At 39.5% G+C, this 14,581-nt stretch overlaps 1 protein-coding gene across 2 annotated transcripts; it reads left to right on the top strand.

The window, feature by feature from the left end:
* Window positions 1-8,191: 8,191 nt before the first annotated feature.
* Window positions 8,192-12,860, top strand: etaa1b (ETAA1 activator of ATR kinase b). Of its 2 annotated transcripts, XM_057342635.1 has the most exons (7): window positions 8,196-8,229; window positions 8,337-8,445; window positions 8,652-8,780; window positions 9,120-9,181; window positions 9,267-9,373; window positions 9,620-10,752; window positions 12,083-12,860. In XM_057342635.1, the coding sequence occupies exons 2-7, from the start codon at window positions 8,349-8,351 to the stop codon at window positions 12,205-12,207; spliced, it is 1,653 nt and encodes a 550-aa protein (XP_057198618.1). In that variant the 5' UTR covers window positions 8,196-8,229; window positions 8,337-8,348; the 3' UTR covers window positions 12,208-12,860. The 2 variants fall into 2 exon arrangements, with proteins under 2 accessions (XP_057198617.1, XP_057198618.1); XM_057342634.1 differs by having other exon boundaries at window positions 8,192-8,445.
* Window positions 12,861-14,581: the final 1,721 nt, after the last annotated feature.

Here is a 14,581-nt window from a genome sequence, read left to right as displayed (position 1 = left end):
TTGTAATAAAAGTGTTCTCCCCCTCTCTGTGATATGCCTCCAAGGGAGAGCTACAGGCACCGTTTAATGCCTGTTTGCAGAAAACTATTCTAAACAGGCTGAAATTGGGAGGTGATTATATGGACGATGTGGGACCTGTTATAATTACTACAAACCGCTGTGTTGGTGATAATCTATGGTAATTGCTAGTTTCTGGGCTTGAGCGGGTACATGTAATTCTTTATGATGAAAAAACGAGAGGCACATCCTCAGAGATGCCTAATGCGTGATCCTTGGATGTAATTATTTTATCAGAAAAAGATGTCAATAAACAAATATTTGTAGTCCATGTGGACATGAATGCAATTTTCTCTCTAAATTTGATTAGTTATGCTCATTTAAATGTGATATTTTTGTGTCACTATAACGCAATAACTATTTGAAACATACTGTACAGGATGGACTGTCATTTGAGTAAAAAGTTGTCGAATTGAATGTAAAAAGTCCAGTATTCAATAAGAAAAAATTATCCTTTTTCTTCAAGCAATCCCAATTACCGATGGCGCTAGATTAAGGAGACATTCTTGACATTAATCACAAGAGTTTAAAGGGAGATTCTCCAATTAAAATGATAAATTACATTGACCGCCACCCAACAAATGCTGAGTTTGTCAAATCCCTTATTTTACGAGACTGGGATGGCTTTTATACACGTTATCTCCTTTGCAGGTGACAATAGTATCAAGTGGCTCTCAAATCAAGTGTGCTTATTCACCAAGTGAAGGACACCGTGGTTTACTTACGAGTGTCCTTTAATTCCCTTGCATTAACAAACAGAGCTCTAAGGATAATGGATCAGAATAAATCATCCATTTTGCCCACTTGGTGGTCCAGACCTCTTAACTAATGTTCGTTTGATGTGGGAAATTACCATCATTTGACAGAGAGATTCTGCTCTGAGTTGTTGGGTATTATTCATTTCTAAGCCAAAATGTATAATACAAAATGGATCCATGTGGCTTTGTTGTTGATGGCAAGAATGTACTTCATCACAGACCTCTATATGTGCACAAGAAATGTATAAGAACAACTAAAAAGCATTACGCACAATTACAGTATGTTGATTCTGGATGTCATTGCATTTAAGTGAGGAAATCTGCAATGTTCTGAAAAAAATGATTTGAAGATAAATATATCTTGTCGCCAATTCGTAGTTATGGTAAAAAATGCCAGCACAGAACACAGAGATACATAACATTTACAAAATAAGCACAGTCATGTGCACTCTTTGGCGAATCTATATAATAACGTAAACTTAGGAGAATAAAGTACTGTGCACTAGTTCAAAGGTGTCAGGTAAAGTCTAGAGTTTAGACAGTGTTTTTGTGCATGCACGAGGGAGGGAGGGATGCGGCAGCACCCTGGGATTTGCCGACGACAGGATGCAGGAATTGGGATACGGTCCCTCCCGTTGTCTGAGAATCCAGTGAGGGTGTTTGCCATATGCTCATCGTTTCCCAGGGAAAAGGAATCTGAGGATAAAAGCGACGGCAGCTACGAGCCCTTTCAATATGTTCAAAGCTCATATGAAAATGACTGTACACAAGTCTTCTGCAGAGGCCAATTTTAGATCAAAGCCGAACAGACAAAGTTACAGATCAAGAGAAAGTATATCTGGAGATAAGTTGTGTTGTTTGATTGAACTGATGGAATTAGTCTGACAAAATAAAGACACCGAAAGAACATTAAACGATAAAAAGGAAAGTAAACACGATCCTAATGTAAACAGCCAATCAGTCTTAAAATTAGAAACATCTCCCTATATCAACACTACTTCAAATGTGGGTATTGCTGGGCTTTGAGTGTTGCTAGGTGGTTGCCAGGGTGTTTTGCGTGGTTGCTATGGGATGTTGCCAGTGTTTTGCCATGTGATTCCCAGACAGACAGACATACGTACATAGTTGTTAGGGCATTGAATGGGGGTTGCTAAAGCAATTATATTGTTTATAAGATGAACGGATCTAAGGAGAGACAGACAGATCTATCTTGTTATTTGTCTATGGGAACTGCTTTCACTCACCTTGAATGCAGTGCAGTCAGTAAGTCTGAGATGAGCCCATTGTGTCCGCCTCTCTCTCCTGCTCCATCTGGCCTAGTTTCTATCATTTGTGCCCCAGGAGACACTGACCTGAGCAGGAAAACAGTGCGGGGAACAGCTGCCACCATGTGCTCACCTGCGTGAAATCCACACACAGTGGCAAAAGTGTTGTTGGCAAAACAGGAACAATGTACTGTACACTTGAAGGCTGTTAATGCTATGTAACTTTAAAAAGTGAACTGTTTTCACCACCATCTGTTCCCCGGACAGAGAAAAACGGCTTGGTTTATTTAAAAATAATGACTTTTTATAATGCTAAAGGGTGTGCATACGGTTCTTTTCGCATTCAAAGAATAAGCGGATGTGGAAGGGATGTAAACCAGCTGTGCACATTTTCTTTAATCAGAGGAGCTTGATTTCAGATTTGCCGTTATGATTTCTGGTGGTCGACATTCCTCCCTCTGATAGGCCCGTCGATAAACAAAAACAATTGTCAAATTTTGATCCGTTTCCATAGTAAACCACATCAAAGCGTCAATCTCCTTGCGCATCACCCGCTACGCTAATTTCGAAAAGAGGAAATTACAATTGGTTAACAGCGAGCACACAGCGAATTAATCTCAATGTCTCACCCATGGCCATGTATATTCATATAAATATACCATGACTTGTCACCACTCCTGAAATTTATTGGTTTTCCACCTTCGCAAATTAAGAGTTCCAATTTATGAATATTTTAGCACATGTGCGCTCTGCGGGACATTTATCACCGGCGTCGCCATTCTAAACAGAATAAATGAGCAGTCAAGCTGCCGCGCAGCCGGACGTTCCTGTGGACAGATTAATGAGAGAGCTGGAGCGGCAGGCCAGCAGGGCAGGTTGGGCCTCCCTCGGATGGAAGAGAGTGGGAGGGCTCAGAGAGGAGGACGGTGGAGAGGAGATACAGGAAGAGCTCAGCTTCCTCCATCTCAGACGTCCTCAACTCTGTACAAACCACTGAGTGACACGGCAGAGATTCTGAACAGATTAAAGATCTATATGTTGAATGTAACATACTTCCATGTTTGTCTAATTACCCACAGTTCTACCTGCCTGTTGTCACAACATCCTTTTGGACACTAGCAGTGGTGTAGTCGAGGGTATACGCAGGTAAAAGGCGTCAAAAAAGTAATAATTGAAAAACACATTGTACTGTCTGAAGAACAACTTAATGGCAAAAAAGGGACTTATGTTGTATTGTGCAAAAATGTCATAATGGCTAAATAATGTTGTAATATCAAAAAGTGATTTAAAAAAATTACTAATACTGTACGAAGAATTTTGCGTGATGGCAAAAGTTTTGCAAACAATGTTGTGTTCTCAAAGAATGCCGTAATGGCACAATAATGTTGTAAGTCAGAAAAGTAATAATAAAAAAAGAGAGTATACTGTCTGCAGAATACCGTAATGGCAAAAAATGAAAAGAATGTTTTATAGCCAAAAGAATGCCATAACGCAAGATGTGGTAACGTCAAATTACGTGAAAATCAAGCGTAGCGTTAGTTCTGGCAGGTCATGAGAGTCTAGTTTGCATCAGCCGATCACATCAGGTGCAGCTAATCAACGTTAACCAATAGTCATACAACACACACTAGACTGCCGCTGAGTCCGAAATCGCCTACTTCCATACTATATAGTAGGCGAAAATGAGTATGAGTCATGAATAGTATGTCTGAAACCTCAGAATGCAAAAAAACAGTAGGCGAGAAATGCCCGGATGGTCTACTACTTCCGCCGAGATTGGTGAGTGTGGATCGGATGGACACTTTTCTATCCCATGATGCCACAGGAGATGAGCAACGGTCAAATTTCAAAAGTAAATCAAATAAATATAGCGGGAAACTTTAAGGCGCGCCGTCCGTTTTTAGTGTAAGTGCCAATAAATGAATTTCTCGTGACTAAATTATGTTTTTATTGGCACCTATGCACAGGTTGTTGTTAATACTGTACATCATAGTTCAAAGAGCATACGGGTCACATGACCATAAAACATATCGGATGCAGTATGTCTGAAATGTATTCATACTACTCCCACACTCATACTATATAGAACGTATTGTTTTGACGGCCGATAGGTAGGTTATTCAAATTCAGTACGTACTGTCACAGTATGCGATTTAGGACGCAGCATGCGTCCTGTTTAAGTTGCCTTTCCTTGCTCCTTATCAGCTGCTTAATCGCCACCTCAATCCCCATCTCCTCTATATCTGCCTGTATCTGTCGAATAATTTAATTCAATCCTGTTACGCATCATGAACTGTTCCGATTCCCCAGGTGGGGGTACATGTATTGCTGCGCTCCCGCTATGTCCATACAAGGTTGCATGGACGGGCGGAGAGTTTGCCCAGAACAGTTTCATTCCGCGCCAACCTTAAATATATGCTATTGTTAAATATTTGACGACAGTGGTCCAAAAGAAAGTGGTATTGTCCCAAGAATAACGTAATGCCAAAAGTGTCGTAAAGAATGTTGTATGGTCAAAAGAAACCATTGGTCCATGGCCATTACGTAATAGGTGGGTGTGTTATGTAGCGCCGCCTGGTCTGTGGGAAATAACGCTTCATTTTATTTGCATACGTCATGTAAACCCCACCTCCAGAATCAAAGGGGTGTTATTGTTCGAAAACGCTATACCGTCTCTCAACGTTTTCAAGCTTCGTTTTACCCCCAAACGCAGAACGAAAGCGCAATTCGCCTGGACTATGCCGAGCCTTTTAAAGTAATGTACAAAGAATATTGTAAAGACAAAAAAAATGTTGTTGTAAAGTCGTATTGTCAAAACATTGTCGTCAGGCCAAAAGAATGCAGCGATGCTGAAAGACTGAGGATTTCATATGAGTGCACTTGATGTAAAAGGTGAGATGTTACTGTGTTGCGTTCTGCTTTGAGCAGAGGCACGAAAGCATTCAAGCACCATCCAAAACAAGCTGCAACCATGCAGAACGCCGTTCCTAAAGTTTACTTTGAAAAAAGCCCATCTGCTGTGGGAGCCACTAGCATCGCCTGACAACAGCCTCTGCGGTGACTGAAAAATGCGTGCCTTATTTCACATACTCCCACCCAAAACACCTGGCACGGAGAAGTGCGAGATCATTTAGATAAAAGCTGGCAGAGGATCTGTATCCTGGACTCCTTCCATATCGCCGAGTCCCACCGCATGCTTGGTGTCATCCTCAAGGTTTCGCCCGCCTAGAGCCAAAGATAAGAGAAAAGGATCCCTCGATGGTGGTAATTATTTCTGCAGCTTCCATTCTGATCCGCCCCGGAACGCGTTCGTTGCTCACCTGGCTCTCCCCACCACATCAGAAGGAGAACTGGGGCACCCTCTCCTCCGAGAGAACCGCAGAACCGTCGGCTTTTCATAAACACTGGCAGCTGCCGTGGCAATTAGCCGTGCGCTCTGTACTTTTACAACAATGCAATCCTCCCTGATCCCCACAATTAGCCCCTTAATTGGGTCTAAACAACCAAGGCGGAACAGATAAATAAAAAGGCTTGGAGAGCCGAGGGGTTGGGCGAATGGAGCTCGAGAAGCCAAGCGATCTCCCTCGGCGGCCTTTGGCATTTTGCCGCCTGTGACGGAAAACATTGTGGAAGAAAAATGAAAAAAAAAGAACGCCGGTTTGACGCCTCATATTCAGATTGAATGTGACACGTCTCTGCCCTTTACTTACTCTTCTAAGTATCCGGTTCTGTGAAATGCTAACGTTTCGTGTGACAGGGTGTTACGGTGACTTTTAAACAGGCTGTCGAGAACCTCGAGGCTTTGCCGGGGAAGCCTTATATTATGACACGCAAAGCGCACTTGACAGAACAATAACGACATCCATATATATCTTCATATGGTTAATGAATTATTAATGACCCTTGCATGTCATTATACAGCACATACCTCATCAACCCTGTTCAGATTCATTTGATGTCTAGGCAACATCATAAATTACGATTTCTAGCAAATTTCTAGCACAAGACCAGATCAACTATTACTATTTAACAACTGTTATTTTGCTTAAAGATAATAACATCAGTAAAATATCATTAGCTAACCGGGTTATGGGTTTCATTCATGTGGATCTTGTATTCACATGACATTGTTTCTTTTAATTCATTAAGAACTACAGTCGCAACACGCAATATCACCATCCGTCACCAACATTACACACTTTTACAGACAGATTAATGCCGGAACATCCGTGCAGTGTAACCTGACAAATCATTTTGTTACACTGAATTATCAACACACGAACTTGCCCACAACACATTACTAATACAGGGTTCCTTCCGTTCACAGACATCTTTTCTTGTCCATTTATTAGAGAGGAACATGTCTCGAGTCTGGGTTTTTATTTTGACTTGTGGTCTTTCTCAGCAGGTAGAGTTTGAGGCGTGTTTGTGTCAGCTGTGAGTGCTGACAGCAGCGTCTGGCCCTCACACACATCACTCCAGCGGGGGAGCCCAGCAGCAGCGAACAGCATTTCTGTATCAGCACCACACTCAGTATGCAGCCTCCACAACATTACACACACACACACACACACACACAAGCCACTTATAAGGAATGCAGGCACCATCTAGTGCTTTCCATCGGGAAGACTAGAAATTTATTTTGCGTAAACGTGTTTAAAAGCCTCATAAATTCTTTAAACTTGTCATCTTCATGCATTATTTACATGCATTATCGATCCTATCAGTTATATCTATCGGTCTGTCCATCTCTTGCTGTAATGCTTCATAGATATCTACACAAAGTTGACCTTCAGATGTTTTTAAAGTTCTTTGAACAGCAATATTTAAAACGCAGCGTTGCTTCCTTAACAATAATCAATAATCTAATCTGATCAATAATCTTCTCAAATTAAATAATCGCTATGGGTAGTGTGGTCTTTATTCTTGGGGCTGTTTGTGAATTTTATTAATCATAGTGCTTTACGGAGGTCTTTGAAACAATAAAGGGCAACAGATGTGCATTTTTGAAAGGTTGTTGATAACACGTGAATGTCTGAGAAGAATGAGCTTTCAACATGAGATTACAGTAAACAATAATATTTTGTTAACGAAATCAAATGTTTAGCAATATACATGAAATACAAGAATACAGTAATCTTAACTAAATATGGATCTTAAATAATTAAGTGCAATATTAATTATATCCTCCAGATAATACACAATCTATTTTATACCCATAGGCCCTTATTTAAATCATCTGTGTACTGTATTCTATTGTGTTATGGTCTCTGTGTACTGTTGTTGCTGTTTCTGTGTACTGGATGCTCCTGTCACCAAAACAAATTCCTAAAAATAAATAAAAATAAAAGAGCAATAAAGCTCTTTCTGATTCTGATTCTACCATCAAATGTCTTGAGAAGACGAAGTAGCCATATTTATTTATATTTTTACTAGTAAGATACAGTAAAAAGCGATTTAAACTAAATGGAAATGACCTAAAAAAGGCATGTTTATAAAAAGTTATGTTTATAGCATCTGGTATCCTACAAAAACATATCAAATGTTTTATATTGTCTATAAGCCCAAAATGCACTATTCACTGTAATGTGGGGAGAATTGTTTCATTTTATTTTGCTTACCTCTGATTATTGTTTCAACTCACATTGGCCTGTTGTATTGAATGTAATGAAAGTTAGTGGTATAAATTATATTTATTGTTAATTTATCTTAAAATCTTGACAAATATATCAAAAAGAACAAAAATATCTAAAACACAAACAAACACATGCTAATGCAAAATATAAAGAGGCAAACCATATCAACGACAAAGTATCAGTGTATCAGTAAATAAACACAGAAATATGACCATTCGTGGTTTTTTTACATGTTTTTGAGTGTATTTTTAGTTTTACAAGCTCATGGTTCCGTTTTAGCATTTTTGACATAACGTTACTTGCAAGTTTGTATTGCAGCACACGATACAAATGCTTTTTGTGCTGTTCTCATTCTGTGGATGTTATACTTGGCTTATGTTCAACGTGTTTGCTGTGAAGCAGCCTCTTAAGTATAAAGTCTCGCGAGACTTCACGAGATCCCAAGAACCAATCAGGGACGCGCGTTCATGTACACGTTCAGAAAACATGGCGGCGATGTGCGAGAGCTTTACCGTATGAGTAACTAAACATTTACTTATTATTATAAAAACAAATTCCGTATAAGTGTTTTGGCTGGATCAATTAAGTTATGCGTACTGTTACGGTATTGTTTACACCAGGCAAAATAAATCATGACGGACAAGAGGAACATCGGTTTGCGACACAAGGTTGGCGTGAGAGAAAGTCACAGCAGAAAATCCTGCCCAAACTCCTACAACTGTCGTAAAGGTAATGCACGCGTAAAAATTGTGATAAAGAATCAAATCAGCTTAGTCCAAAAATGGAAGGTTATACCAGGTCATCGATAGCATGCTACGGAATGATTATCGTAGTTGCATATCATGTTATTCTAAAGAGCATGCTCAAAACAACAGCTAACAATGTCACGTTTTGTGCAAGCATCGTGTCGTTGATGATGTCATCTTTAATCTCAGATTTTACAACCCCAAAACGTCGGCCAAGAATCCGATTTAATGGATGTTACCGTGGAGATTCGCCGAATGAAACTGAAACCCTACAAGACATCATCTGGGATCCAAATTCACCAACGCAAAACTTTAATGGCAAGTTTCATAAAATCACAGAGATAAAATTGTTTATCTCCTTTCAATAATACTGTACTTTATGGTTCGGTGGTTTGCTCAAAATCTTATATGATGAAATTATATATAATACAAAATGGTGTAAATCAAGACTGCAAACAAATGCGAAACAAAAGGATTATTTATTCTAAAAGTCTGTCAGTTTCCTTATTTCTAACACGTAAATAGAAGTATACAAAACGTATTGCAAAATCTCTATCAGGATGCACATTTCTATCATTGTAAAATACATAGTCATACCACCCATCGCTACAATAGTAACTTTTATGGATAACAATGTATCTTTGTAAACATTCACAGGAAAAGGAGCCAATGGCAGAGTCATTGAGATATCCGAGATTGTCAACAGGATTGCACCAAAGGTAGTTAAATCAGATTATGGCAGAAATAGGAAACAGTGTGTTAAGGTAAATTCTATTAACCTCTAATTTTTATACAATTTTTAAGGTTGATGGGCCTAAAGAGGGGGACTCGGTGCTCCAGTGGATTGGAGACAATGCCATACCATGTACTCCAGAGGTTAAACAACCCAGAGTCAGAAGGATCTCGTCACGGTACGTGTCCTGCTGAATACTTTAAAGCCGATGTAATAACACATTTAAAATCTCCCTACTACTTGGTAAATATTAGTGAAATTGTTACAGAAAGCACTCTATTACACAAATATTTTTCTTCTTTATAATTTGTATTATTTAATTCTGCATAAGGTTTGTTTCCCTACTCATGGCATGTTTAGTTTTTGAACTACATTTGTAGTTTTCAGTCTAATGTGCTTATATTCTGTGATCTCTCTCTTCCAGGCAGAGCAATGTTGAGGACCTCATGAAACTTGCCAAGCAGTTTGACATCAATATGACCCGTCAGGACAAAGAGAGACAACAAAACGCCACAGAGGTTGATGGTCCCACTCAGCACTTAAGTGGTAGACTGAGCCCACCATCGGTCAACTGCACACCAGAAATCAGACCCGACCCTTCCGAATCAGGGTCATGTTCATCTGCTGTCAGGAACGCACCTGTAAATGCACCAAAAGCAACAGTGAAGGGCTGTGATGATGACTGGGAAAATGATGACCTTCTCAATGACTCTTTTGTGTTGGAGATCAATCAGAATGAAGTGCCTTCGAACGTTGTCCAGAAACCCGAGTGTAGCTCTAGGAATATTGCGGCCGAGACTAATCCCTCTGTATCGAATGGTAGAGGCGTCTGCCAACAGATTCAAAAGAGCACCAACAAAAGTAGCACCTTTACTAGGACACTTCCTGAAGGCCAAACGTCTGTCCAGAGCACTTCTAGAGTAAAGCCACCTACTTCTGCACAGAATCAAACTACCAAGAAGCTGCTAAAAACGTCACTTGAGGGAAAACAGCCAGCACAGTCATCCCATGGTAACAAGCAGACAGAGCTTAATAGAGCTAGCAAAGATTGCAGAAGCTCTGTCCAACCCTCAACTTCTAAATTTCAAGGACTTTCAAGGGAAGACTTAAAATCTCTTTTCGATTCCGACAGCCTTTGGAATGATGATGAGGATGATGATCTTCTATGTCAAGCTTGCGATGATGTGGAGAGGATCTCTGCCAGTCAGGAACAGCAAAGACAAAGCATGGGCTTTACCGAGCCAACACACAATACATCAAAAGCACCTTCCTCTGCTGACACCATTCAAGCTCAGACTCTGCGTGTAAACGGCAAGAGCCAACCAGCACAAGCCACAACGTCCACACGTGCTTTTGTCCGTTCCAACTCGTTGCCTTGTTCCAGTGGCAGCTCTGGGTTTAATCAGAACTCTGCAGCTGGAGGTTTCAAGCCTGGTTCTGTCAGAGCCACCTCAGAGACGATTCTGCCACAGGGCACAAAAGTGGGAAATGCTCCCAACTCCCGCAATTTTACATTCAAAAGACATCTTTCCGACTCCGTGACACTAACCAACAAAGGTAAGCTTTGTGTGTAATGGCACCTGCAGTACATTAGCTCTGACATAGCATCAGCATATGACTGTAATAAGCAGGTTTGCTTGACCTATTAAAGGAATACTTCATCATTTTCTCACCTTCATGTCATTCTGAATAAATGTTAACGCTGCTGTTACCATACGGTGAAGCCATACAGAGGCCTTAGGCTGTCAAGCTCCAAAACTGAAAAAAATACATTTAACTCATCATAAAATCTCTGCAGAAGACTATTGATTTTCAATACTCTTCTCAAGCAATAAAGTGGCTTTGCGTAAGTTACAGATTTCAGTTGTGTTATAGCACTTAAATATAATTTGCACTTTTGCATATTCAAACCTAAGTCACAATGCATTTGGTGTCATTGCATTTTTCTATTTACACATCTTGACAGGGGTGTTAAAAGGATACTCCGCCCCAAAATGAAAATTCTGTCATCATTTACTCACCCTCAAGTTGTTCCAAACCTGTATACATTTCTTGTTCTGATGAACACAAAGATATTGGAAAAATGTTATCAACTGACATTTCTGGGACATCATAGACTACTATAGTAGGAAAAATTACTGTATCTTTTTTTGTTCTGTTGAACACAAAATAAGATTTTTTGAAACATATTTTGACCATTTTAATTCTTCCTATTATGGTAGTCAACGATGTCCCAAAAATGCAAGTTGCAAACATTGTTCCAAATATCTATGTGTTCAACAGAACAAAGACATTTATACAGGTTTGGAACAACTTTGGGGGTAGTAGCCAAATTGATGACAGAATTTTCATTTTTGGGTGAACTATCCCTTTAAAATGTACAAGCATTAAGATCATTTTGATCAAATAATAATTTCAGTTTTAGTCTGTCTTTCTGCCTTTTTTCCTAAATACTGATTGCATCTGTTTTAGTAATTTTACTCACTTTTATTTAATGAAGGAATAGTTCATTCAAAAATGAAACTTAAGTCACCCTTATGTTTTTCCAAACCTGTTGAACACAAAGAAAGATATTTTAAAGAATGTTTGTAACGAAACAATTCTGGGGCACCATTGACTACCATAGGAGGGAAAAACTACTACTATGGTAGCCAATGGTGCCCCAAAACTGTTTGGATACCCTCAATTCACAAAAGAAGATATTTTAAAGATTGTGGGAGAGTAAATGATGGCGGAAGTTTCCTTTTTGGGTTAACTCTCCCTTTAACAAAAGAAGGAAACAAAAATCCAAACAAACAACTTAATTTTTATGTGCACCACCTGGAAAAATGTGTACATTTTTTTTTTGAAGTTTCAAGTAGTAACCTGTTTTTCTGTTGTTTTTTAGTATTTGTTTCATCCAATGGGACAGTAAAATGTTCAGCTGCTGAGATCGAGAGGAAGAAGCAGGAAGCAATAGCGAGGAGGAGATCACGCATGCTGGCCGACCAAAAACAAGGTGCTCCTACATAGGAGAGCACAGAGAAGCATGTGCTGTTAAAGTGAATGACGTGAATGTTCTGCACTGTAACAGACTTATGTTATCACAGCGTTTCATTGTGACACTGTTTTATTGAGCTGCTACACTATAACAATTACAGCGAAAGCTAAGAATCATATTGCCTGGAGATCTTATTCCAGTTTTCAGAATCCGTTACTAATTTCTAGTTAAACGCTAATAAGTCTCTTAGAAGGAAATGTAATTGGACAATTTCTCACGGTTTTCAGAATAATGTTATCTGTTTGACAACCTGGCTGAAAAAAAGTATTGCCACCTAGTATTATTAGTAAAAATAATGGCTGCACACTGTACGTTTTCACACCTTAAGCCAAATTTTCATAAAGTATTTCAAACATCAATATTATGATGGAACGTAGAATAGTAAATGCGGGTCTGTTTCAGTTGCTCAAAGGATTGAGTGTAGTCTTCCAGTCGTAACTGTGGATTACAATAGACCACTTATACATTGTAAGTGTCTAAAAATACTTGAATTTTTGTTGTTATCTTTGTCCTGTTTTTTTTCTGTAAATACCTAATTATGGCCTTAATTAAAGAGGCAAAAAAGTAAGAAACATGTGCAGTGTTTTGTCCTTTTCAAAATCTTTATTAAAACACTTTTTGACTGACTTCAATCAATGGGTTCCTGTCATTGCCTAATTGCATCCAGAAATAGCAGTTCATATGTCCAAACCTCATTCGTAACAAATTAACTTATTAAAGTATAATGCTCTTAAAATATAATCTCCAAAAAAATGAAATGCCTCTTTCCCTCTGTAACCCCTCCACACCTGGTTTATTGTATATGTCACAATGTTAGTCATTGTGCGCCCTGGGGAATGTCGGCATATCATTGGGATCCGGGCCCTGGCCCCTTCTCAGGTGTAAGTCACACAGGTGTGTGCGTGTTTGTACTCCACCAGTCAAAAGACACAGCATAAAGCCCGCCGCCCCCTCGCTCAATTACTGTAAATCAAATGCCACGGTAATTTGGCAAGAGGATGAGGACTTTTTTATTACTGTGATTATGGTTATGATGATGACTACAATTTATTCCAAGCAGATGATGAAAACGCTGGGCCCTACAGGTGTTGACTTCATACAATATAGAACTTGGTGAAGGATCTTTCTGTAATGTGGCATTATCAAGCTGCTGGAGAACAGAGTAATGGGTGTTTCGGTATTTTTGCGTCAAAAATGGAGAGCAATTACTGATTATTGTGATGGATCCGTGCCATGCGGTGGGAGCGTACTCTGGTATCAAACTGTAGTAATTACGGCAAATTACCGGGCCTTGGTGCCAGATGCAATTTGCATTTCAGCATACTTGTTGGTTTGGGCAGAAACAAGATAACGGCTTGCAGACAAACCAAGAAGGAAACTCGAACTGTAAATTAGAGTAGTCCACGGACTAAAGCGTTTTATTTATTGTGTTGAGCAGATGGTAATGTGCTGTCTTAAAGCTCAGTGTACAGAGATGACATTGGGCTTTTCCAAGAGCTGACAAACCCGTCTACGCAGAGTCACGCCCCCACTTACCAAAGCTGCAAATTTTATCTTTGAGTTATGATATGTTTTGAGTTTTGTGTATGTTAACAGTATCATTACAGAGTACGGGTGACATTTGACCTCCTGTGGAACTACAGACTTTGGGGATTATTTCAGAAAATTATGTCATCATTGTTGACCCTCACGTCATTTGAACTGGCACGGCTCGGCTATATTTGACACATGTGATGGCCTGTGATGGCTAAATTTAAATGCGACAAAGTTACACGACCCACGCAACAAATTGTTTATTTTAATAATTGTATATGCAGTAAAATTCAACAAATTGTTTATTTCATACAATTGTTACACAATAAAATACTAATATAAATGATTATTGATATACTGTACATTAAATAAAATATAGTTAAATTATTAGCCCACTAGCCAGACTGAACAACAAACACAGACCACAAGTTAAGCCGCGGTCAGACTTGACTTTGAACATGCAAAGATCGTTCGGACGGTGGTACGAAAATGGGCAGGCGTGATTCCTCCATTTTCTACATTTCTGTACTGAGAGCTCACGTTGTCAGACGCACGTTTTGATCTTCTATTGGTCTCACACACTCACGTGACGCGAATTCGCAGGTCAGAGTTCACCAAACTGAACTTTGCTACGCAGCGAAATGCGAAATATCGTTGGATGGGCTTGCGTTTCCGGTCTGTCGCATTCGCCTGCGTATGAATGGAAGTCGATGGAGGGAAAAGTAAAGTGTGACCGCGGCTTTAACTGGTGCTTGCGTCCGATGAAACCGTCTATAGGGAAGATATAAGTGAAAACAATTAAACGTTTGCCTC

The sequence above is a fragment of the Triplophysa rosa genome, linkage group LG9 (genome assembly GCF_024868665.1).
Source record: "Triplophysa rosa linkage group LG9, Trosa_1v2, whole genome shotgun sequence".
NCBI classification, from domain to species: domain Eukaryota; kingdom Metazoa; phylum Chordata; class Actinopteri; order Cypriniformes; family Nemacheilidae; genus Triplophysa; species Triplophysa rosa.
The sequence above is the reverse complement of the archived record's forward strand: the minus strand, read 5'-3'. Positions and strand labels throughout refer to the sequence as shown.